General features: G+C 41.0%; 2 protein-coding genes and 1 long non-coding RNA gene across 5 annotated transcripts in view; 1 reads left to right on the top strand and 2 right to left on the bottom strand.

The window, feature by feature from the left end:
* The window catches only part of LOC114667287 (proto-oncogene vav-like), a 151,720-nt gene that overhangs the window by 20,128 nt on the left and 107,997 nt on the right, over nucleotides 1-23,595 (bottom strand). For 2 of the 3 annotated variants that reach the window (XM_028822540.2, XM_028822541.2), the window contains exons 17-20: nucleotides 18,504-18,604; nucleotides 11,822-11,844; nucleotides 9,815-9,857; nucleotides 2,350-2,486 (exon numbers count right to left, since the gene is read on the bottom strand). In XM_028822540.2, the coding sequence (XP_028678373.1) occupies nucleotides 2,350-2,486; nucleotides 9,815-9,857; nucleotides 11,822-11,844; nucleotides 18,504-18,604 (304 nt within the window). The remainder of the gene's footprint in view (nucleotides 1-2,349; nucleotides 2,487-9,814; nucleotides 9,858-11,821; nucleotides 11,845-18,503; nucleotides 18,605-23,595) is intronic. The other variant, XM_028822542.2, reaches the window with a different exon arrangement.
* LOC127526193 (uncharacterized) lies at nucleotides 9,975-10,616 on the bottom strand. The gene is made up of 3 exons (XR_007933824.1): nucleotides 10,348-10,616; nucleotides 10,153-10,230; nucleotides 9,975-10,113 (listed from the first exon to the last, which is right to left on the bottom strand). It is a non-coding gene; the product is annotated as an uncharacterized LOC127526193 (long non-coding RNA).
* On the top strand, nucleotides 13,690-15,035 carry LOC114667734 (protein arginine N-methyltransferase 1-like). Its single transcript, XM_051920925.1, is given in 3 exon segments — nucleotides 13,690-14,084; nucleotides 14,087-14,443; nucleotides 14,446-15,035. Coding segments are annotated over 3 exon segments (1,086 nt in total). The 5' UTR covers nucleotide 13,690; the 3' UTR covers nucleotides 14,781-15,035.

Here is a 23,595-nt window from a genome sequence, read left to right as displayed (position 1 = left end):
AATCACTTGTATCTCAGGTGTTATAAGTGGCCTTGGATAAAGGCCTCAGTCAAATTATTAATAATATTAGGTCACTGGAGCTGCTTTTTACAAGCTATTTACAGTACAGTTGTCCACGAGTCAATCATTACTGGATTGGATGAACTGTTGCTTTTCCTGGTGACTTGGATTTTGTTGATGGTCATTGCAAAACACAGTTTTAGAGTAAAGTGTATTCTTTTGAAATGAAACGAGTAATCAGTAAGAAAAAAGTGAAAGTTTAGTGTTTCTTCTTCTTCTTCTTCTTATTATTATTCTTATTATTATTAGATATTTACAATTTTCATTTGCTTATGTCGTTCACTCTTGAATTTCGTTTTGTGTTTTTGGTCAGTTGTATGTGGTTCCCTTGAAAGTCTGCAGATGCAAATGTATATGTAAAGAATTTTGAACAGAGAGAGATGCAGACACGCAAGTAAATGTAAATGATTTCAGAGGTCAGGGATGGTTCGCCTTTAAAAGTCTGTGGATGGAGTATCTTGTAGGGGGTCCATTAAGTTTAAACTTACGACACCAGCTGGGCACCACTTCCTCCTCTACTTTTGTCTCCGTCTCTTTTTGCTCCTGGTGAAACAACACCTAAACTCACAGCCACAGCGCCTGTCTCCGGTGCTGGCAGTTACAGCGCGCTTGCTAACCGCTGAGCTTCTGGTGATCTCTAATTAACTTCCAGCAGCACTCCTGAGTGTGGTGGATTTGCTACATGGGCACCCGGAAGTACTCCAGGTTCACCCGGATCCTCTTCTGGCAGCACTTCCGAGTGTGGCGGAAGTGTTGCCGTCCAGGGCTCCGGGACTGTCCAGGCACCCCCTGATAGTGGCTACGGGCCCTAGCAGGGTTGAGCTTCTAAGCTCCAAGCCCTTGGCCCTGATCCAGTCCAGGGGGGCTGCCCTCTCGTGTCCCAGGGGAGGAGATAGATAGATAGATAGATAGATAGATAGATAGATAGATAGATAGATAGATAGATAGATAGATAGATAGATAGATAGATAGATAGATAGATAGATAGATAGATAGATAGATAGATAGATAGATAGATAGATACTTTATTAATCCCAAAGAGGAAATTCACATACTCCAGCAGCAGCATACTGATAAAAACAATATTAATTAAAGAGTGATAAAAACACAGTGCAAGTTAAAAAGTGCAAGGTGGAGAGCGCGAGGCAGGTATAACAGTCAATAACATTGTATAATGTTACCGTTTACCCTCACCCCCCTGGTGGAATTGAAGATTCTAAGCTCCAAGTCTATGGCCCTGATGCAATCCAGGGGGGCTGCCTTCTCATCTCCCAGGGGAGGTATTGTCTCTTTCCTAGTCCTTCCGTGGGCAATGTCCCCGGCCACCCATCAAAATATATATATATACATATTCATTGCATTCGTAGTCTGAGTCTCGACGACCTGAATTGTGTGGGTGGTTACCTACCAGGTAATGCTTGTGGTTGGTCTGCCATTCAGCAAACATCCGCCACGGTGCCCATAGTTTTGTAGTTTTGTTTTACTGAAACCTTTGCCTGTTTGTCATATAAAACTTCTTCTGCAATATATAAATTGGAACCAAATTGCATTTTAAGGAAAAAGATAGAATACAGGGGCGGCACGGTGGCGCAGTGGGTAGCGCTGCTGCCTCGCAGTTGGGAGACCTGGGGACCCGGGTTCGCTTCCCGGGTCCTCCCTGCGTGGAGTTTGCATGTTTTCCCCGTGTCTGCGTGGGTTTCCTCCGGGCGCTCCGGTTTCCTCCCACAGTCCAAAGACATGTCGGTTAGGTGGATTGGCGATTCTAAAAATTGGCCCTAGTGTGTGCTTGGTGTGTGGGTGTGTTTGTGTGTGTCCTGCGGTGGGTTGGCACCCTGCCCAGGATTGGTTCCCTGCCTTGTGCCCTGTGTTGGCTGGGATTGGCTCCAGCAGACCCCTGTGACCCTGTGTTCGGATTCAGCGGGTTGGACAATGGATGGATGGAAGATAGAATACATCTGTAAGGTTGTGGCTGTGCTGTTATGTCACAGTAAACATCCTTGATGGCTGCCTAATGTTCTGTCATATTAGGAAGGCAAAGACATATTGGAATTAATGCTGAGATATAACATCTGCATTAGCGCTGGTAAAAATATACCATTAAAATGCAGAAGTCCAAACTTGACAACCTTTTATTTTTAGTTGTTGATCAAAACTAATCATTCTGTGTTGCATATATTATAAGCTCAGTTTCAGCTGTCAGAGCCTTCTGTAATGTCTAAAATGACCACAAAAATCTCACAGCTTGCTACACCTCACAGCCTGCATGTGAAAGATATGGAAAACATCTACCTCCCACCACTGCTGCTCGGCCTCTGCTCTCGTGACCTCGATGATGTCACCGATAGATAGTACGAGCGCTTGTCCAAACGCTACAGGGGGTGGTGGTCTGCCGTAATAGTCTTCACAAGCCTCCATTTTGGGAAATGCTTAAAAAAAAAGAGGAAATGTATGTTAAAAAAGAAATGAAAATGAAGAACAATATTTGCTGTAAATGGTCTTATTATTCTTTTAATAATATAACTAATCAAATTTTTAGTAAGCCCTCATAATTCAGATTTCATGGACAATGTGGAGGTGAGTACGTAAAGGAATAGAGGCCATGTTGTCATTAAAGAGCTTCACAATAAAATTAAAAAAGATACTTCAGTTTAAGCACAGCATGCTTTCTGTGGTACCACATGGCGCTTTACCTTCTCTGATCTTCTGGAAGTAATTTGTGTAAAAACTTAGGAAGATGAAGAGAGAGTGTGACCGAGTGGTGGTGGACAGTCCAACCAAGAGTTCTGCAGTTCTAGCCTCACCATTGACTGTACTGAATTCAGAGCCAGTCGGCCAACCATCCTGGGCTCTGGATATATAAATAAGAGAAGAGCTTGTCTATAAATCACTTTAAATTCTCAGCTAATTAAACAATTATAGCCAGATGCAAGAGTAGAGAGTGCTCAGTTTCCTCCATTAACAACCACTAAGACAGAAACTGAGGTGGAGATGCTATATTGAACTTAAAGACAGGCAAAGACAGCAAAAAAGTGATTTAAGAATGCCAGGAGTGGAAAGGTCTGAAAGTGATCACCCATCCCAGTCACAGAGCACACCAATGTTGGCAGTGTGGTCTCGCACTGCAATGAAAAAGAAGCCCACCACAGATTTGATGGAGCAGAGATGGTGTGCGTAAAATTGCAATTTAGAGACACCAAGCACTGAGGGGAATTGTCCATGAAGAAAAGTGACACTTGGTGGCTGGCTGCACATTGAACTCTTTCTCCTGTAGCATTGTCTTCTGTTTTTGTACTTTCCTGCTGCAAACAGATTTCCTTCTGGGATAATAAAGTCTACCCTAACCTAAACCTAAACCTAAACCTTCGATAAGCATATTAGAGAATCAGTTAGTTTAGCTATAGTACATTTTACAGTGAACACAATTTCAAATTCCAGTTCCAAAGCAACAACTATGTGCACTGGAATGCAAAATGAAAATCTACTTTTCTCTGTACGTAATTCATTACATGACGTTTGGATTTTTTTTTGTTCTTTTTCTTGTTTGTTATAATTTGGACATTACTCTAAACTTATAAATGGAAAGTACTCCATACAAAATAAGCTATAAAGGATAGATGGATAGATTAAATGAAAACGATTCTTCATTTTGCCTGGACACCTTTATATGGATACAATTCTGCATGTCTTCAGGTAAGGAGAGATTTTGAACGTGTTGTCAAGTAGTTAGACAGATATGAAAGGCACTATACAATTGACAGATAGTGGAAGGCACTGTATAAGATAGATATAAAAAGGCACTATATAACTACAGTAGATAGATAGATAGATAGATAGATAGATAGATAGATAGATAGATAGATAGATAGATAGATAGATAGATAGATAGATAGATAGATAGATAGATAGATAGATAGATAGATAGATAGATAGATAGATAGATAGATAGAGCAGGCACCCTACAATAGACAGGTAGATGTAACGTGTTTGGCTGTCTAGTGTGTCTGTATCCAGTCTTATCCATCCATCCATCCACTTTCCAACCCACTATATCCCAACTACAGGGTCACGGGGGTCTGCTGGAGCCAATCCCAGCCAACACAGGGCGCAAGGCAAGAAACAAACCCCAGGCAGGGCACCAGCCCACCGCAGGGCATACACACACACACCAAGCACACACTAGGGACAATTTAGGATCACCAATGCACCTACCCTGCATGTCTTGGGACTGTGGGAGGAAACCCACGCAGACATGGGGAGAACATGCAAACTCCACGCAGGGAGGACCTGGGAAGCAAACCCAGGTCTCCTAATTGCGAGGCAGCAGTGCTACCGCTGCGCCAACGTGCCACCATCCAGTCTTATATGTCAACATATATTTTCAGTTTGAGTCTGGTGGGCTGGAAAAGAGAAGTGAGGTGAAGATGTAGATGACCAAAAGCCTCGCAATACTTAACACGTCAAGTTGAAAATTGGTAACAATTAAAAACTGGAACCATAAACCAAAAGAAGAAAGCAAAGCATGACAACTTGGGTTTTTTTGCTTTTACTTTCTATCTCCCGAAATGGCTGATAAGAATGAGGAAGTCTTGTTATTCAAGTTAGTCATCCAGAGTGTTTTGTGTAACACTTATACTGGAGTGGCACTATCGGGGAGCTTTGTGCCCAGTAAGGCAGTGAGCAGTTGTGCCACCGTGCCATGCCAGACTGCACTTATTTTTCTCTAGCAGAGGCTCTAGAAAGCTAGCGGGCTACACGTTTGGTAAAATCTGACGTCATTCTGGCTAACACCACTGCTTAGAGCAAAGAAAAGCACAGCAGTTTTCTTCACGTTTAAAAGGTTAACTCTTTTCTAACTTTTGATTTAGTGAGCAACATTAATAACAAATGAAGATGCCATTGGCATCAAATAGAACACATTTCTACAGTTGTTTCTATCACATGTGTGTGCCTTTTTGTTTTCTAGTTTCACTTTATCAGACATGTTCTGCAGCAGTTGTCTTTAGAGTCTGATGTGGTTTTGAACTCTCATTCAGTGCCAATGATGAACTTCTGCATATTTTCCTGTTTTTATGCAATACGCCAAACACTGCACGCTAAAAAACAATGAAGGAACTGAGGCAGCACCCATCCCAGGATGCAGTCCTTATTTCAAAGAAAATGAAATTCTAAATAAACTCAGCTGAGATGTTTGAGTTGTGCTTCACAATTTTTCTGGCTCTTTCTCTATAATATGACAACCAATGAATATTGCTGTATAATATTCTAACGTGCTTAATCCAGACCAGGGGCACGGTGGGTGCTGGAGCCTAACCCAGCTAGCATAGGGCGCCAGTCCATCACAGGGTGAACACACATGGGCCAATGTGGCATCGCCAATTCAACTAACCTGTGTGTCTTTGGACTGTGGGAGGAAAGCCACACAGACAGGAGGAGAACATTCATACTCCACGCAAGAAGGTCCTGGGACGCAAACCCTAGTCTCCTTACTGGCACTACTACTGCGCCACTGTGCCACCCCTTAGTGAATAATCATTTTTTTAATACAGATATTCAGTCAGTCAGTCATTTCCCAACCCTCTATATCCTAACACAGGGTCATGGGGGTCTGCTGGAGCCAATCCCAGCCAGCACAGGGCACAAGGCAGGAACAAACCCACCGCAGAGCACACACACACCAAGCACACACTAGGGACAATTTAGGAATGCCAATGCACTTACAATTTGCTTTAATTTTGTGTGTGTGTGTGTGTGTGTGTGAAGTGAGTAAAGAAGAAAACTTGAAGTACAGCTGGGGATTTACACTCACTGCTTTGTGGTTATAAGGCCAGTTCTTTGACCACCAGATCACGTGCTTTGCACTAATTGAAGTGACTCATCTACATTAGGCAGCGTTCTGACTAGGCACTGTGGTTATCACACTATAACTCCAGCCACATCAGCAATTGCTAGTTTTAATTCCATGCCAGGCAAATAAAACAGTTCACTTTCCAAAGCAAATTCTGTTCTAAAGCATTTGATTGGTGTACAACTCAAGGCAAGGAGAAGAATTAGGAAAGTATGTAGGCTGTGAACGCAAGAGTGGCCTTCCACCTGAACATTTGAGAAAAAACTTTGTGGCAAGTCCAATGAGAAACAAAGGAAACAAGGGAACTAGAAGATGTCTTATCACTTATGCAGGCCCAAGTCCATTAGATGTTAGCCATTCATCAAACCTTATAATAATCAGAAAAAGATGTAGGCCATGAACACAAGAGCAGTCTTCTACCTAAACATTTGAGAAACAAATTTGTGGCAAATCCAATGAGAAACAAAGGAAATAAGGGAACTAGGAGATATCTTATCACTTATGCAGGCCCAAGTCCATTACATGTTATCCATTCATCAGACCTCATAATAATCAGAAAAAAACGTAGGCCGTGAACGCAGGAGTGGCTTTCCACCTAAACATTTGAGAAAAAACTTTGTGGCAAGTTCAATGAGAAACAAGGGAATGAGGAGATATCTTATCATATAAGCAGGCTCAAGTTCATTAGAAAAGTAGCTGTTTATCAAACCTTAGAATAATCATAAAAGGATGTAGGCCGTGAATGCAAGAGTGGCCTTCCACATAAACATTTGAGAAACAACTTTGTGGCAAGTCCCATGAGAGAAACAAAGGAAATAAGGGGATGAGGAGATGTCTTATCATATAAACAGGCCCAAGTCCATTAGATGTTAGCCATTCATCAGACCTCATAATAATTAGAAAAGGATGTAGGCCGTGAACGCAAGAGTGGCCTTCCACCTGAACATTTGAGAAACAACTTTGTGGCAAGTCCAATGAGAAACAAAGCAAACAAGGGAATTAGGAGATGTCTTATCATATAAGCAGGCCCAAGTTCATTAGAAATATAGCTGTTTATCAAACCTTATAATAATAAGAAAAGGATGTAGGCCGTGAACGCAAGAGTGGCCTTCCACCTGAACATTTGAGAAAAAAATATGTGGCAAGTCCAATGAGAAACAAAGGAAATAAGGGAACTAGAAGATGTCTTATCACTTATGCAGGCCCAAGTCTATTAGATGTTAGCCATTCATCAAACCTTATAATAATCAGAAAAGGATGTAGGCTGTGAATGCAAGAGTGGCCTTCCACCTGAACATTTGAGAAATAATTTTGTGACAAGTCCATTGAGAAACAAGGGAATGAGGAGATATTATCATATAAGCAGGCCCAAGTCCATTAGATGTTAGCCATTCATCAAACCTTATAATAATCAGAAAAGGATGTAGGCCGTGAACACAAGAGTGGCCTTCCACCTGAACATTTGAGAAATAACTTTGTGGCAAGGCCAATGGGAAACAAAGGAAACAAGGGGATGAGGAGGTATCTTATCACTTAAGCAGGCCCAGCAATCAAGAGGAAAGAGGAAAGGAATCAGCTCTCAATAACATTCCCTAAAGCTATGTTAACACTTCTACCTTTTCATTTAAAATCGGGGTTTTAAAATAAATGTCCACACTGGGACAGTGGACATGCATGCATGCATGGCCAGAAACAGGGTCCTCCAAGAAGGGATGGTTATGTTGCTGTCTATAGGATTTATAGCAATAATAACCTGTAAATTATTTGCCTATTGCAAGTGTATGGAGCATTCACACTGTACAAAACTGATTTTAGAAGCATACAGGCAAATAAAACAACAGTCTCCATGGAAAGCAACTCCTCTATGTCTGCTATGTTGAAACGGTGTCAGTCTAATCCCATTTGGGGCCCTAGATGGGGTTGATGGATGTCACCCCTCATTGTCCATAGTGGGTAGTGTGTATTTATTAGACTTTGACAACCTGCTGTAGCAGGCTTCCCCTTGGTGACTAGAACACATTCCCCTTCAGTATCATAATTGGTGCCCTTTTGTTCATATGCCATGTACTTTATGTAGGGTGATGTCCACTCAGTATCATCAGAGTTGGGGTTACTTTCATTAATGGCACCCACACATTATCATCTCCCTCGCCGCCCCATATAGCAGACATTATTATCCTAATTCTAAAACCCTGTGGGGATCCCTCTCGTTGTCTGTAGCATGTGGCCCTTAGCTTTCAAAAATGGCTTCCCTCGGATGACAGCACCCTTAGGTGGTCACCCATGGCACCTTATGGATTGTTTGGCCCTTTGTTGGAATATGGCTTTCTTTCATTAAGGGTGAAAAATCAGTGGAATGAGACATTGTAATCCAATCAGGGAAGGGACATGTAATAAGCATGAGCCAATCAGAACGAGATTAAGAGTCTGCATTTTTCAAAGTTTTCCGTATTCACTAATCCAATCTTCAACACGGAGCCAGTGTTGTTTAGAAATATACCGTATGACACTGGAGAGCATTTTCACAAGTCTCCATTTTTTGTAGTAGTGGGAATGAATGGTGAAAATGAAGCTGTAATGGTGTAGATGTAGCCTAAGACTGGCCATTTCTGGTACAATGGAGAACAAAGGAGAAACTCATTCTCACGTGTACTTCATTCAGAATGAACAGTTTCACTAGAACAGGGGATCTTAACCTGAGGTTCGTGGACCCCAGGGGGTACATGGATGGGTTTCAGGGGGTCCGTGAGGGTCAGTTAAAAACGAACATTTATTTTCACTATACAGTTTGATTTAGAGTAGATGTAGTAGTAATAGTAGTAATGGTAAATGTTGTACTAGTAGATTTGTTTTAATTTGCACAAGAGGATTGTATTTAATAATTTAGGAATAATACTTTGTGTATGTCATTTATGTATGAGACAATCAAATCTCGTTAAATAAAGAACATTATATTCATTGAATGCAAAGTTCTGCTTAGGTGAATATTTCTGGGGAAAGGGGGTCCATAGCTATAATGAGATTCTTAAAGGAGTCCGTGACTTAAAAAAGGTTAAGAATCGCTGCACTGGAAGGAGAAAGAAGCATGATGTTCTTCCACTAACTCCATTTTGTTCAGGTCAGTGTCCCGGCGAGTAGCAGCAGCATTTTCAAATGGGTTGTACAAGCTAAACACCAGACTGCCAGTCAAGATCAGGTCAAGCAGACACTCACACTAACTGTCACTTTAAACAGGCCTATTTAAGGTCACCAATTATAACGGCATGCATTTTTTCTTTTGGAATGGCAAGTAAATTGGAATATCCGTAGAAAATCTACATAAACACAGAGAAAGTGTGCAAACTGCTCACAACCATCAACAGAGAGGTAACAGAGTTCTGATCACTGGTTTCCATTAAGTCGTTGGGCCAGCCATTGTGCCACCTCTGATGAAAATGAATCTGCTCATTCTAAAGATGATGTATTTGTGAAACTCTAGACTCACAGAAGTAGCATCTGTTATTTTAGGAATAGCTAACCACAGGAAACATGATGGGTTGATTGTAAAAATAGAGATGGACATCTCTGGGTCTCCTAGAATTTGCATGTGCCAGGTACAAAGTACACATCTTGTATTCTCTTTTATTTTTCTGTCTCTATCAGCGAGCAAAGAGTCAGACAAAAGGTGCAATTGTGTAAAGGGAATTCATGGAAACCGCTGTGTGGGCTAACAGATAAAATTACATCTCATCCATTTGAATAAAACAAATGAGAACCTTTCAGTAATAAACAAAAAAGGCAACTCTTAAGAACGATAACCATGTCTTTTTAGGCCTGCTGGCCTTCATAAGACCTTCTCCGCATCATAGCTACATTTAGACACACTTTAGATATTTTACACCAATCGAACATCCATTATGACCAGCTTACCTGATTCTGAGGGTCTGTGAGGAGGGGATCTGTTTGATTTTTGCTGTCAAAAGAAAATCAAGACATTAGCAGGCCAACATCTAGGATGTACGCAATATTTCATTTTGAAATTCAGCTTTACATGTCTTCTCAGTTATCCCCACCCTGACTGCATACTTTAGTTTCAGGGTCTCCTTCTGAACCTCCTGCAGCTACTTCAGTTTCTGGGTCTCCTTCTGAACCTCCTGCAGCTACTTTAGTTTCAGGGTCTCCTTCTGAACCTCCTGCAATGACTTCAGTTTCAGGGTCTCCTTCTGAACCTCCTGCATCTACTTTAGTTTCAGCGTCTCCTTCTGAACTTCCTGCAACAACTTTAGTTTCAGGGTCTCCTTTTGAACTTCCTGCAACGACTTTAGTTTCAGAGTCTCCTTCTGAACCTCCTGCAACTGCTTTAGTTTCAGTGTCTCCTTCTGAACTTCCTGCAACTGCTTTAGTTTCAGTGTCTCCTTATGAACTTCCTGCAACTACTTTAGCTTCAGGGTCTCCTTCTGAACTTCCTGCAACTACTTTAGCTTCAGGGTCTCCTTCTGAATCTCCTGCAACTACTTTAGTTTCAGGGTGTCCTTCTGAACTTGAACCTCCCACTCTACACCAAATCAAATTTACGCTCGAAGTTTCCACCACAATTCTACCATTTTTAGAGGTCAATCTTTCTGTCAGCCTTCCAGGACTTAAAACCTCCGTCTTATTACCAGCCAAATGACTCACACATTTACTTTTCATCTAAAAAAAAAAAAAACAGGACTACTTTCAGTTTCTTAGATTCCACCACCTCTGAAGTGATGAGGTGGACTTTGTTAATGAATGAGGGATTTCTTCATTGATAGGGGATATGCTTCTCATATTATGGTTAGGGAACCTCGATCAAGCCGGGCGTAGACCTCGTAGCATCCACTCTATGAGGAGCCCCAATTATGAACCTGTAGTCCACAGACCCCAGTTTTTCACAGGAGTCTTTCTTCCTAACTCTCCTTTGATATCCTGCAATCGACCACCTAACCTGCACAAAGTTCTCGTCCGCAGCTCACTTCACAGAGAGGCACTTTGAGCTGTAACAGGAACCGCTGTGTCACTGCCACATACTGTATGTCACCAACAATACCCTTGTATCTCACCCCTCTGGTAAATTTCTTTGCTTCTTGCCACTCTCAGTATCTCATTTATTGCATTTTTTACAGGAAGTGTCCAGATTTCTACACAGGTGACACAAGGAGATGACCGGCATATAGAAGATTATTTGTGCCAAAATTAAATACAGCCCACCGTATTAGCTGTGTTGAAATGCAATACATATATACAAATGAGACATTTGATTTTTGTAGTTTTATTGTGGTGTAATTAAAAACATCTCAACCAAACGATCAATTGCTTTTCACTGTGCCACGCAATTTTTATGTCAGGCTAAAATGCAATACGAAAGTTTTTGCATTTTAATTCACGTTCACAGGTCGCGTGTCATAACTAAACGGAAAGCAGACGCATTGCATTTCGTTTAGCGGCAGCTCCATGTGTACTGCACTTCGATTTGAGACCACATTTTAATCTATCCAAAGCTAAAAGTAATCAAGTGGCCAATCAGCATCTAAAGGTGGGACATTGGTTTCAATCAACGATCACCTGCCCCAGTCTGATCAAACCGGCTGGCCAAAGCACCATTTTAGAAAGCAATGGTGACCCCCCAAGACCATTGCTCTTATGTAATCGGCTTTTTATTTAGCTCAGCTGTCTAAGCATCCTGGTGTAAGACCCCCACGCTGTTCAGTCCGCCATGGCAACCGCATTCCTTGTTCCCACATGTTTGTTACTCAGATGCAGTTTTTTAATTAAATACCATCAGTAAGGCCAGTCGAATGGCTTTCCCTTTTGGCGTAGATCTATTAGCAAGGATAGAATGAACACGTAATCTAAAAACTATGCAGCTAGTTTAATAATGAACAGTGATATATATGTGATATATTTTTTTTTTACCTTTTTCATGGTGCCAGAGTTATCTAGAAGAGAAGAGAAAAAAATAATTATTCATATTCTGGAACATTTTTCTTGTGCTGCTTTCATTTTCTGAAGGCACGTTTCCTTCACAGGGTCATAAACAGCCGGTTTCAATGTATTATGTTTCTTTTATAATTGCTCAGTTACCTGAAATGACTCAAAAATCCAATATTTAAAGGTTGACATGCATGTACAAACATTTACACCAAGCTGCATGTCCACTATATGTCAATTGGAAGAAAGGGGTGCAGAGAAAAGCCTCATCCAGATTAAGGGAGAATGTGAAAAATCAGGATGTGAAACCAGCCTGAAGGAACCGTAAGGACTGCTTTATGATAGGCATATTAATACTTTACTTGGTTTAGGAGGAATTCCCAGACCTCACCCAGCTTCGAAACCGGAGTTCAGTCTACAGTGGCAACAAGACTAAGTATGTGAACCCTTTGGAATGACCTGCATTTTGGAATTAATTAGTCCTAAAATGTGATCTGACCTTCATCTAAGTCACAAGTATAGACAAACGCAATATGCTTACGCTAATAGAGTACACACAATTATAATCTTTTATGTCTTTTTTTTGAACACACCCACCAAATATTCACATTCTGCTTTGGAAAAAAGTAAGTGATCCTTTGGATTTAGTAACTGGCCAGACCTCCTTTGGCAGCAATTAGAATATTAGACCAGCGAAAGGCAACCTTTTTCGAGTTGCGGCGCACTAAGTCCAAAAATTTTCTTTCGCGGCGCACCTGAGGGACTGCCCATAAATAAGGTCATGACGACACAATCTATGGACAATCGCCAATAAAAACAGTTAATTTTACAAGTTTGAAAGACATTTTATTAATAAGGGAATCAAAGGATAAATCTTAAATTTAATTAATGTGAACGTTGAGATTGTTTTTCAGCACATATGAGATTGATGCGAGGATCAATTTTCGAAAGACAGACGCGCATTTCCTCGTCGATCATTTGAAGTCTCTCGCGTTTCTTAGACTTCATTTCCGTAAGTGTTGGAAAACCTTGCTCACAGAGATAAGAGCTTCCAAAAGTTCAAAAACACTAGCAATTTTAAATATTTTACAAAAGTTTTCGCGGCGCCCCTAGAAAATTCCATGGCGCGCGCACCGATTGCCCGACAGTGCATTAGACCAATCTGGACGAGAACAGACCATTCAGCCTAACAAAAGTCACCAGTCCTATCCACTTAGATCTTCCAAATGAAATATCCAGTCTAGTTTTTAAAAGTCCCTAAAGTGTCTGCCATACTAGTCCATCTGTCTGTGGTTCTCTGTGTGAGGAATTGTGGAATGTCATGGTGGTCTTTTGCAAACTTCAGTTGTGGAGGGCAGCAACTTCTTCGTTAGTGCCCTGCTATGGGTACCTGAGCATGCCTGTTCAGTGTTTTTTGTATGGTAGACTCAAGATCAGAGGTGTTAATCTGTTCCACTAACCCTTTAAGCCTTTAGCTGTTCCTCTAGGGTTCATTTCTACCTTATTGAGTATTTTGCATTATCCATCTTGAGTCATTTTGACTCAAGTGTGCATCCACAGTAATAAATCATCTCACTTTATAGACTGACACATATCTAAATTCGTTGAAATTACTTTGTAATGTTTTCCAGCTTTATTCTTGACCGTGGATCTTCTGAGATCTCTTTCTTGTAAGGCATGCTTCACATCAGCAGATGCTTCTTGTGAACTGAACACATTAAAATGTCTGTGTATTTTCTAATAGGTCAAATTGTCTGTAGACCACACCTCCAATCGCATTTCATTGGTTGGACTCCAGGTTTGCTAACTCCTGACTCCAGTTAGCTTTTGCTGAAGTCATCAAAAAGTCTCGAAATGACAGAGTGTAGTAGCATGGGGGTGTCCAGTGGACAGGCGGAGACATCTGAGAAGCCAGAAGCAGAGGATATGACCTCAAAAGATTATTATTTTGATTCCTATGCCCATTTTGGTATTCATGAGGAAATGTTAAAGGACGAAGTGCGCACTCTCACATACCGGAATTCCATGTTTCACAACAAACATCTTTTTAAAGATAAGGTGGTTCTGGATATGGGCAGTGGTACTGGGATTTTGTGTATGTTTGCTGCTAAAGCTGGTGCTAAAAAGGTTATTGGGATAGAGTGCTCCAGCATTTCAGATTATGCAGTAAAAATTGTCAAGGCCAATAAACTTGACCATGTTGTGACCATCATTAAAGGCAAAGTGGAAGAAGTGGAGTTACCTATAGAGGAGTGGACATCATCATCTCAAAATGGATGGGTTATTGTTTATTCTATGAATCCATGCTTAATACTGTCATTTATGCAAGGGACAAGTGGCTCACACCTGATGGCTTGATCTTCCTGGGCAGAGCAACTCTGTATGTTACAGCGATTGAAGATCGTCAATACAAGGACTATAAAATCCACTGGTGGGAGAAAGTGTATGGTTTTGACATGTCCTGCATTAAGGATGTAGCCATTAAGGAGCCTTTGGTTGACGTTGTTGATCTAAAGCGTCTTGTTACTAGCTCCTGCCTCATTAAGGAGGTTGATATATACACAGTCAAGACAGAGGTCCTATCTTTTACATCTCCCTTCTGTTTGCAGATAAGAGAAGTGATTACATTCATGCACTTGTAACATACTTCAATATTGAGTTCACAAGATGTCACAAGAGGACTGGCTTCTCTACTAGCCCAGAATCTCCTTATACTCATTGGAAACAGACAGTCTTTTACTTGGATGACTATTTAACTGTAAAGACTGGAGAGGAAATCTTTGGAACCATCAGCATGAAACCCAATGCAAAAAATAATCGGGATCTGGACTTTGTTGTAGACATTGATTTCAAGGGTCAGCTCTGCGAGATGAGCAAGACTTCGGAATACAGGATGCGCCAGAGTAGAGGTCTTGAAGACAAATCCCCACATAGTACAAAATGACGTAGTTCACTTTGTCACAGTTTCTCCATTGAAATGACATCCTGAGCAATGGACATGTTTTTGTCATTACACTGCCTGCCTAAGGTGCCATTCCCTTATGTTGCTGCCATTTGCTATTTCATCTTTCTGTGTGGGAAACTTGTACTTTCAATGTTGTGAAATAAGTGATTAACAAAGGACTGTAAGTTAAATATTTGGACAGTCTTCCCTGACTGACAAAGGACTCTTTTATTTGTGTTTGCTGCTTTTATATATTGAGGAAGAAAAAACATTATTAACTGTAATGATTATAAGTATTTATAATGGATGAATAGTAATTTTCTAAAGTTAAATAAAGAGAAAACTGAAATTTTAGTGATTGGCAATAATGGATACAATAAGGTTATCAGAAATAAACTGAATGCATTAGGATTAAAAGTCAAGACAGAGGTAAAAAGCTTAGGGGTAACTGTTGACTGTAATTTGAATTTTAAATCGCATATTCATCAGACCACTAGGACAGCATTTTTTCACTTAAGAAACATAGCAAAAGTTAGACCTCTTATATCATTGAAAGATGCTGAAAAATTAGTTCACGCTTTCGTTTTCAGTCGGCTAGATTACTGTAACGCACTTCTCTCAGGACTACCCAAAAAAGACATCAATCGTTTGCAACTAGTGCAGAATCCAACTGCTAGAATCCTAACCAGGAAAAGAAAATCCGAGCACATCGCTCCAGTTTTGATGTCACTACACTGGTTACCTGTGTCATTCAGGACTGACTTTAAAATTCTGCTTATGGTTTATAAAGCCTTAAATAATCTCGCCCTGGCTTATATATCGGAATGTCTGACATCTTATATTCCAAATCGTAACCTCAGATCCTCAAATGAGTGTCTCCTTAGAATTCCAAGAGCAAAACTTAAAAGAAGTGGTGAGGCGGGGGGCCTTCTGCTGTTATGCACCTAAAATCTGGAATAGCCTGCCAGTAGGAATTTGCCAGGCTAATACAGTGGAGCACTTTAAAAAACTGCTAAAAACACATTACTTTAACATGGCCTTCTCATAACTTCACTTTAATTTAATCCTGATACTCTGTGTATTCAATTCATTATAATAACTATTCATGGTGGCTCTAAAATACGTACTAACCCCTACTCTCTCTTCTGTTTCTTTTTCCGGTTTCTTTGTGGTGGCGGCTTGCGCCACCACCATCTACTCAAAGCACCGTGATGTTCCAACATTGATGGATTAAAAGCCAGAATCTGCATGACCTTCATCATCAAGTCCTTCCGTGAGAACCTTAAATACAATGAGGACTACAGTATTTCATTTTTGTTAGGTAGAATGCCCAGAGGGGACTGGGTGGTCTCGTGGTCTGGAACCCCTGCAGATTTTATTTTTTTCTCCAGCCGTCTGGAGTTTTATTTTTGTTTTTTCTGTCCTCCCTGGCCATCGGACTTTACTCTTATTCTATGTTGATTAATGTTGTCTTATTTTAATTTCTTACTTTGTCTTTTATTTTTATTTTCTTCATTATGTAAAGCACTTTGAGCTACTTTTTTTTAATGAAAATGTGCTCTATAAATAAATGAAGTTGTTGTTGTTGTTAACTCAAGGACTGTATTTTGTTTTAATCTGCAGAGAGTTATATGATTTATTACTTCTATATGATTTGTTCTTCATTTAGGTAGAAAAAGAATTAAGCTTGTGCACAGAATATGAGACTGACTTGCATTCTTTTATGAGAAAATGCTGACCTCTTGATACTAACAGAACACCCTGTGATATTATAAATCAATTTGATAGTTTCTGAATCCTTGCTTAAAACTATAAGAAACATGTCACTTATGATATGATAATAAATTAGGATTTATTAATATAACCAGACAAAATCTAATGAAGATATTAAAGCTATAAGAATGTAATTTCTTCAAAACTAATGTACTGAACTATAAGAAAATGCTTTAAACTGGTCTTGTGTCTGTGTGCTGATAACGGCGTATTTTTAGGAATGTGAGTGCCCTGATAACTCTTTATTTTGGTAAGAAACTGTGCACTCCTGCATGTAATAAATCAGGATGTAACCATAACTTACAGCAATCTATGTATGACCTCAAAATGAACTGTAATGATTTTTTCCCTTTGGCTAATGAATAAGCTAGGTAATATAAGAGAGGAATTTTCTCTTTTTAGAGCAGACTTTCTGTTCTGACCAGCCAGTGGCACTGAGCTGTTGGGGGCTGCAGTTCTTTAACTCACCAAGAATAAAGAAATTGCTTTTTATTTTATACTAGACATTAAGCCCGTTACAATAACAGGCGCTAGAACAGTAGTGCATAAACATTAGTAGAAACAGTTTATATTAAATGGCAAGGGACCTTGACCTCATTCTGTGTCTGTGTCTGTGAGCGTTCTTCCAGGAGATGTTGCTTATATAGGATTTGATTGTCTGTGTCTTTTGTCCTACTTGACATGTCCTTGTTTTTGGATGGCATGTTGTTAGTAGATAGTCACAGTAATATAGGCTTGTACGTCTGTAATATTTTCTGTTACAGTAATACTGGCTTGTATGTGGCTGTAATATGCGTCACTGTATTATGTGCCTTTAATTTTCTCTTGCAGTAATACTGCTTTGTATTTCCGTAAAATGCCTGTAATTTTCTCTGACTGTAATACTGGCTTTGATGTCAGTATTATGCGTTTAATTTTCTGTCACAACAGTGGCCAATTAGCAGAGTCTCCCCAGCAACTGATGTAATGTGTGGCGTGCAGCTGATAATCATGCACCCCTTCAACGACTGACACTTTACACTTTACCAGGCCAAGCTTCTTAATCGCAAATCTGACATCCTCAGAGTGAACACTTGCACAACAACAAACACTAATCCCACCTCTTTGGGGAAGCTGGTATCCACGTCTCAGTACCCGAATGGATTTTTCGTGCCTTATGTTTTAGGTCTTACCTCATTTACCGAAATCCGATTGGATCGGCCACGCGATATTTTATAGGTCCCGCCCTCTCTGTCTTGTGTGACACGTCAGGCGGCCTTTGAAGCATCGCACCGTGCCCCGCGCATGCGCACTTCACCAGAAGACACACACACACGGACACTGGACGCACACAGGGTCTTTATTCAAGAGGATTGGTGTCCGTTTCCTTGTCGTTCCCGACTTGCAGCGACCACAATATAAAAAAAGAAATAAAGTTAGTTTCTTTGGAAAAAAAAATATCCTCACAGGTGGTGCAGTGGTAGTGCTGCTGATTTGCAGTAAGGAGATTGTGGGTTCACTTCCTGGGTCCTCCCTGTGTGGAGAGCACTTTGAATAGTGAGAAAAGCGCTATATAAATGTAAAGAATCATTATTATTATCAGCCTAGGGGGTTCATAAACTTTTTCCCACTTACACTGTGAATGATTGAATGATGTATTCAATATGTACAAGAACAGTACAATAATCTGTATCTTTTTAAATTAAACCACACTTGTTCATTATTGTAGATTAGATAAAGATCAGGCCATATTTTAAGACGAAATTAAACATAAAGGGTTCACACACTTTTTCTTGCCATCATAGGAAATTAGTCTTCAAATATACATTCTTGTAAATGTTCTTCTTCTGCATTAAGACCCTCACTCTCATCTGGCATTTATTACAGAACAGACCAGCATTCAGGTATTACATGTCCTTTGCAGTAAAGTAAACCTAATGACTAGATTGCAAGAAAAGAGTTTCAATTCACCTCTACCTGAATGTCTTCCACAGGTTGGCACCCTACCCAAGCACTCCTTGTGTGCAGCAACTTTACATCGTGAGCACCGATAGCCCTGAAAGAAGATGCCCCTAGGAAAGACAAAGAGAAACAAAAACTAGTAAAACTGTCAGCAACTACAAAAACAAGTCCCATTCACTTGATGGCACATTGTATATCATGTCATGCTCTCCATCCTCCTCGCCACCACATCCTGCACCACACCTTCCAGAGTTTCGTTCCTGCCACACCTGATGTTTGTTATTTCCAGGCGAAGGGAATTATTCAGCAATCACCTAAAGTTAATTTGACCTCAATTGGCCCATTTTTGTTTTCCACAATTCATAACTCTATTACTGAGTCAACCTTAGCTTTATAAGGGTAAATCAAAAAGTAGTGGCAAATTGAAAATTACGCCATAACTGTAATGGTCGCGATGGCTTATGGGTACTTGAACAAGCTTGGTGTCGTGCTCTGCACAACATGGATGCTCCGCTACAGGATGGCACCATTGTTGAACAACGTGCCGTACGTGAGATTTCCTTGGGCAGAGGAAGTGAAACCTCTTGAAATTCACCAGATAGAAGGTGAGATCATAGGGTGGTGGTACTAAAGCGCAGCTTCCATTGGGAAGCTTTATTATTACTAAGGTGGTAGCTGATGACCTTAATGACAACTTCATTCTCTCGAGTGTTGAAAGAAGGGAAAAACGATATAATATCTAGAAGAAAACAAGCTTTCACTATATTCAGTTAATTTAGTTAAAATTGCAAACAATACACACCATGAACATTTTACCGCACTGCTTAATTTAACGTGTATAAAAATAAAAGAACTTTAGACAACCTAACATAGGAATAAACCTTTATAGCGAGACCTAAAACGTACTTTTCGCTGTTTCAATTAACCACTCAGCAGACCATATTGACTAAACTTATGCTTGCCGCAAGAATACAAACGTTTAGAAGTGGAACACCTCTTGGCCCCACTGTTGACACCCCCTTCTTGCCCCATCTTTAGATGCTGATTGGTCATTTGATTACTTTTAGTTGTGGCACAAGTGAAGCGTGGTCTTGAATCGAAATGCAGTACGCACGGAGCTGCCGTTAACCGAAGTGCAATGCATCTGTTTTGCTTTTAGCTATGACATGCGATCTACAGCATGAACGTGAATTCTGCATCCATCTACACACCATTGTATACAGGGGTAGGATTCAAAAGTAATGAGCCTTTGTTCAAAAAGACAAATTTATTGAGCAAATCGGTACAACTAATTAATAGTCTTCAAAATAGGCACCTCCTGCATCAATACACTTTTGTAGGCGGCTTTTCCATGACTCGAAGGCGTCCACGTAGGCCTGTTCCGGGATGGCTGCAAGGGCTGCCTTGACATTTGCTTGGATGTCCTCGATCGAGTCGAAGCGTTTTCCTTTCAGCGCTGATTTTAAGCGCGGAAACAAGAAGAAGTCAGAAGGCGACACGTCCGGACTGTAGGGAGGCTGGGGGACCACCGGAACATTCACCCGGGCCAGGTAGGCGCTCACGATGAAGGCGGTGTGGCTGGGCGCGTTAACGTGGTGAAGCTTCCAGCTGTCCTTGATGTCCCTTCGCTTGCGCGCGACGCTTCTTTTCAATGAGCATGGTCTTCGTCTTCAACGCGTACCGTTGCTCTAACGAACTTTCCATATGGCTGTGTAACGCACTACCGCACAGGGGTTCCCGTCAAGGCCGATCCTACCGCTCCGAAAGCTCGGAGCAGTAGGAGCTCCGTTGCGTTGTGAAGCCAACACCCACCGTCGCCGTCGCGGGCAAGTGGGGCGCGCAGCGAGGTACATTCGTGTCAGAACAAAATGAGGGCTCATTACTTTTGAATCCTACCCTGTATGCTGAATTCCCACTTCTTTTAGTTTAATGCCCTACCTCTCATGTGGCCAGGACCGTTCTTAAGCATAGGCAAACTAGGAGACCGCCTAGGGCCCCCACTGCCAAGGGGGCCTCGCTGGGTGCTTCTTTTTAACCAAATAGCCTACAACTTACAGGTCCATATATTTCAGAAGTACAAATTTTCTCTGGTGGCGGAATTATAAATATGGTTACGCGCGAGCAAAGAGGAAACAGTGACGACGACAACAGGCAGAATCGAGGTGACGGAGTGGTGGGTGGGGTCCCAGTGGTGGGTGGGGTCCCAGTGGGAGGGCACTGATCATCCACCTCGCCTGTCTCCAAGCGTCTGCACAACAAATCGATCACACTATAAATAGCAGAAGCTGGGAAGATAAAAACCATTCCACAAAGCGACTCGACATTGGGTGGCTTGCTCCTTCCCTCCGTCTGCTCGGCTATAATTATACATGTAGGCTATCTTTTCTGTTGACTAGTCACATTATCGTTAGTCTGTGTATACATGTTCACGAGTTCTATCTGGCACTAATATAATCAAGAACACTGGTCTATGGTCTACTGTACCATCAGTATTTTTTTATGTACAAGTGAGTAATCATTAGCTAATAACGCAACTTGATTTTGTCCTCCCTGTTTGCAAATGAAGAGAGCTCATCAGTCTGGTGCTGCTAAATGTAAGAAAAAAGCCACCGAACAGGCTTTTATTGCTTCGCAAAGAGGAGCTCTGTTGAACTTTGTCGCTTGCAAAGACGAAGGTTCTAGCCTTAACACTAGTGGCAGGGACATAAATGTCTCATCTGAGGTCCATTTTGCAACTTCACAATTCAGTTTTATCCTCAGCTCTCTGGGCCCTACCTACGCTCCATGCCTATCGGCCACCAAAGACCTAAGAACGGCCCTGATGTGGCGCCTTATCAGTGCGCAGTAGCAGTGTGCTTTTGTGTTGCATTTTAAACTGACATGAAAATTGTTTGTCGTAGTAAAAATCAATCGATTGTTTCGTTGACATGTTTTTAATTGTGACATAATAAAACAGTGCCGAAATCAAATGTCCCACTTGCATGTGTATTGCATTTCAATGTAGTGAACACATTGGACTGCATTTAATTTTGGCACAAACAATCTTTCATAGTAAAATGGCCTTCCTACATCTCTAGCGTATACGTTGATAAATATTTTGCATGTCTATTTGTAAAGTAGACAAAGCCAATGTAATATTAGTGTTTCATAGGGCATATTTTACTTTATTGATGAGAACAGCGGGGCTTTGGTGTTTTCCTAATAAACCACCCAGTCTTTAGGACAGACTCGGGATGACAAACTTATGGTGGGACAGATGGAGCAACAGACCAGCTTGGCAAGGGTGACTGTGTTTGCACTTAGGGCTTATAAGCCAACCACCACAGGAAGGCCATAAACTGACTAAACAAAGCAGCTGAGCATTTTCATTGGTCGATGGCCCAGGAATGGACTGGAAAATGAATTCTACTGGTCTTAAGTATTTATGATTGGCTTTGAATCTGAGGTCATTCTGTACTACGACACCTCTCGTTGGTTTGTGTTTTGTGGTATACAATCACGGCCGAAATTATCGCCACCCCTGGAATTTTCCCAGAAAATGCACCATTTCTTCCAGAAAATTATTGAAATTACAAATGTTTTTGCATACACATCTTTATTTCCTTTATGTGCATTGGAACAACACAAAAAACAGAGAAAAAAAGCCAAATCTGGCATCATGTCACACAGAACTCCAAAAATGGGCCGAACAAAATTATTGGCACCCTTTCAAAATTGTGAGTAAATTGTTTTATTTCAAGCATATGATGCTCGTTTGAACTCACCTGTGGCACGAAACAGATGCTGGCAATATAGCAATCACACCTGACGCCAGTTAAAATGGAGAAAAGTTGACTCAACCTTTCTGTTGTGTGTCTGAGTCTGCCACACTAAGCATGGAGAACAGAAAGAAGAGCAGAGAATTGTCTGAGGACTTGAGAACAAAAATTGTGGAAAAATATCAACAATCTCAAGGCTACAAGTCCATCTCCAGAGATCTTCATGTTCCTTTGTCCACTGTGCGCAACATAATCAAGAAGTTCACAACACATGGCACTGTAGCTAATCTCCATGGACGTGGACGGAAGAGAAAAATTGATAAAAGACTGCAACGAAGGATAGTCCGAATGGTGGATAAACAACCCCAATCAACTTCAAAACATATTCAAGTTGTTCTGCAGATTCAGGGTGCAACAGTGTCAGCTTGAACTATCCGTCGACATCTGAACGAAATGAAACGTAATGGCAGGAGAGCCAGAAGGACCCCACTGCTGACACAGAAACATAAAAAAGCCAGATTGGAGTTTGCCAAAATCCTTCTGGGCGAACGTCTTGTGGACAGATGAGACCAAGGTAGAGCTTTTAGGTAAAGCTCATCATTCTACTGTTTACAGAAAACAGAATGAGGCCTACTAAGAAAAGAGCACAATACCTACAGTCAAACATGGTGGAGGTTCTAAGATGTTTTGGGGATGTTTTTCTGCCTCTGGCACTGGATGCCTTGACTGTGTGCAAGGCATCATGAAATCTGAAGACTACCAAAAGATATTGGGGCGCAAAGTACGGCCCAGTGTCAGAAAGCTGGGTCTGCGTCAGAGGTCATGGGTGTTCCAGCAGGACAATGACCCCAAACATACCTCTAAAAGCATTCAGAAATAGTTGAAGACAAAGCGCTGGAGAGTTCTGAAGTGGCCAGCAATGAGTCCAGATCTAAATCCGATTGAACACTTATGGAGAGATCTCAAAATTGCTGTTGGGAGAAGGTGCCCTTCAAATCTGAGAGACCTTGAGCAGTTTGCAAAAGAAGAGTGGTCAGAAATTCCAGTTGAGAGGTGTAACAAGCTTGTTGATGGTTATAGGAAGCGCTTGATTTCAGTTATTTTTTCCAAAGGGTGTGCAACCAAATATTAAGTTGAGGGTGCCAATAATTTTGTCTAGCCCGGTTTTTGAGTTTTGTGTGACATGATGTCAGATTTGGCTTTTTTTCTGTTTTTTTGTGTTGTTCCAAATCACATAAAGGAAATAAACATGTGTATACCAAAACATTTGTAATTGCAACAATTTTCTGGGAGAAATGGTGCATTGTCAAGGAAAATTCCAGGGGTGCCGATAATTTCGGCCA

This window comes from Erpetoichthys calabaricus, chromosome 17, assembly GCF_900747795.2.
Source record: "Erpetoichthys calabaricus chromosome 17, fErpCal1.3, whole genome shotgun sequence".
Taxonomy (NCBI): Eukaryota; Metazoa; Chordata; class Cladistia; order Polypteriformes; family Polypteridae; genus Erpetoichthys; species Erpetoichthys calabaricus.
This window is presented reverse-complemented; position numbering and strand designations above follow the sequence as displayed.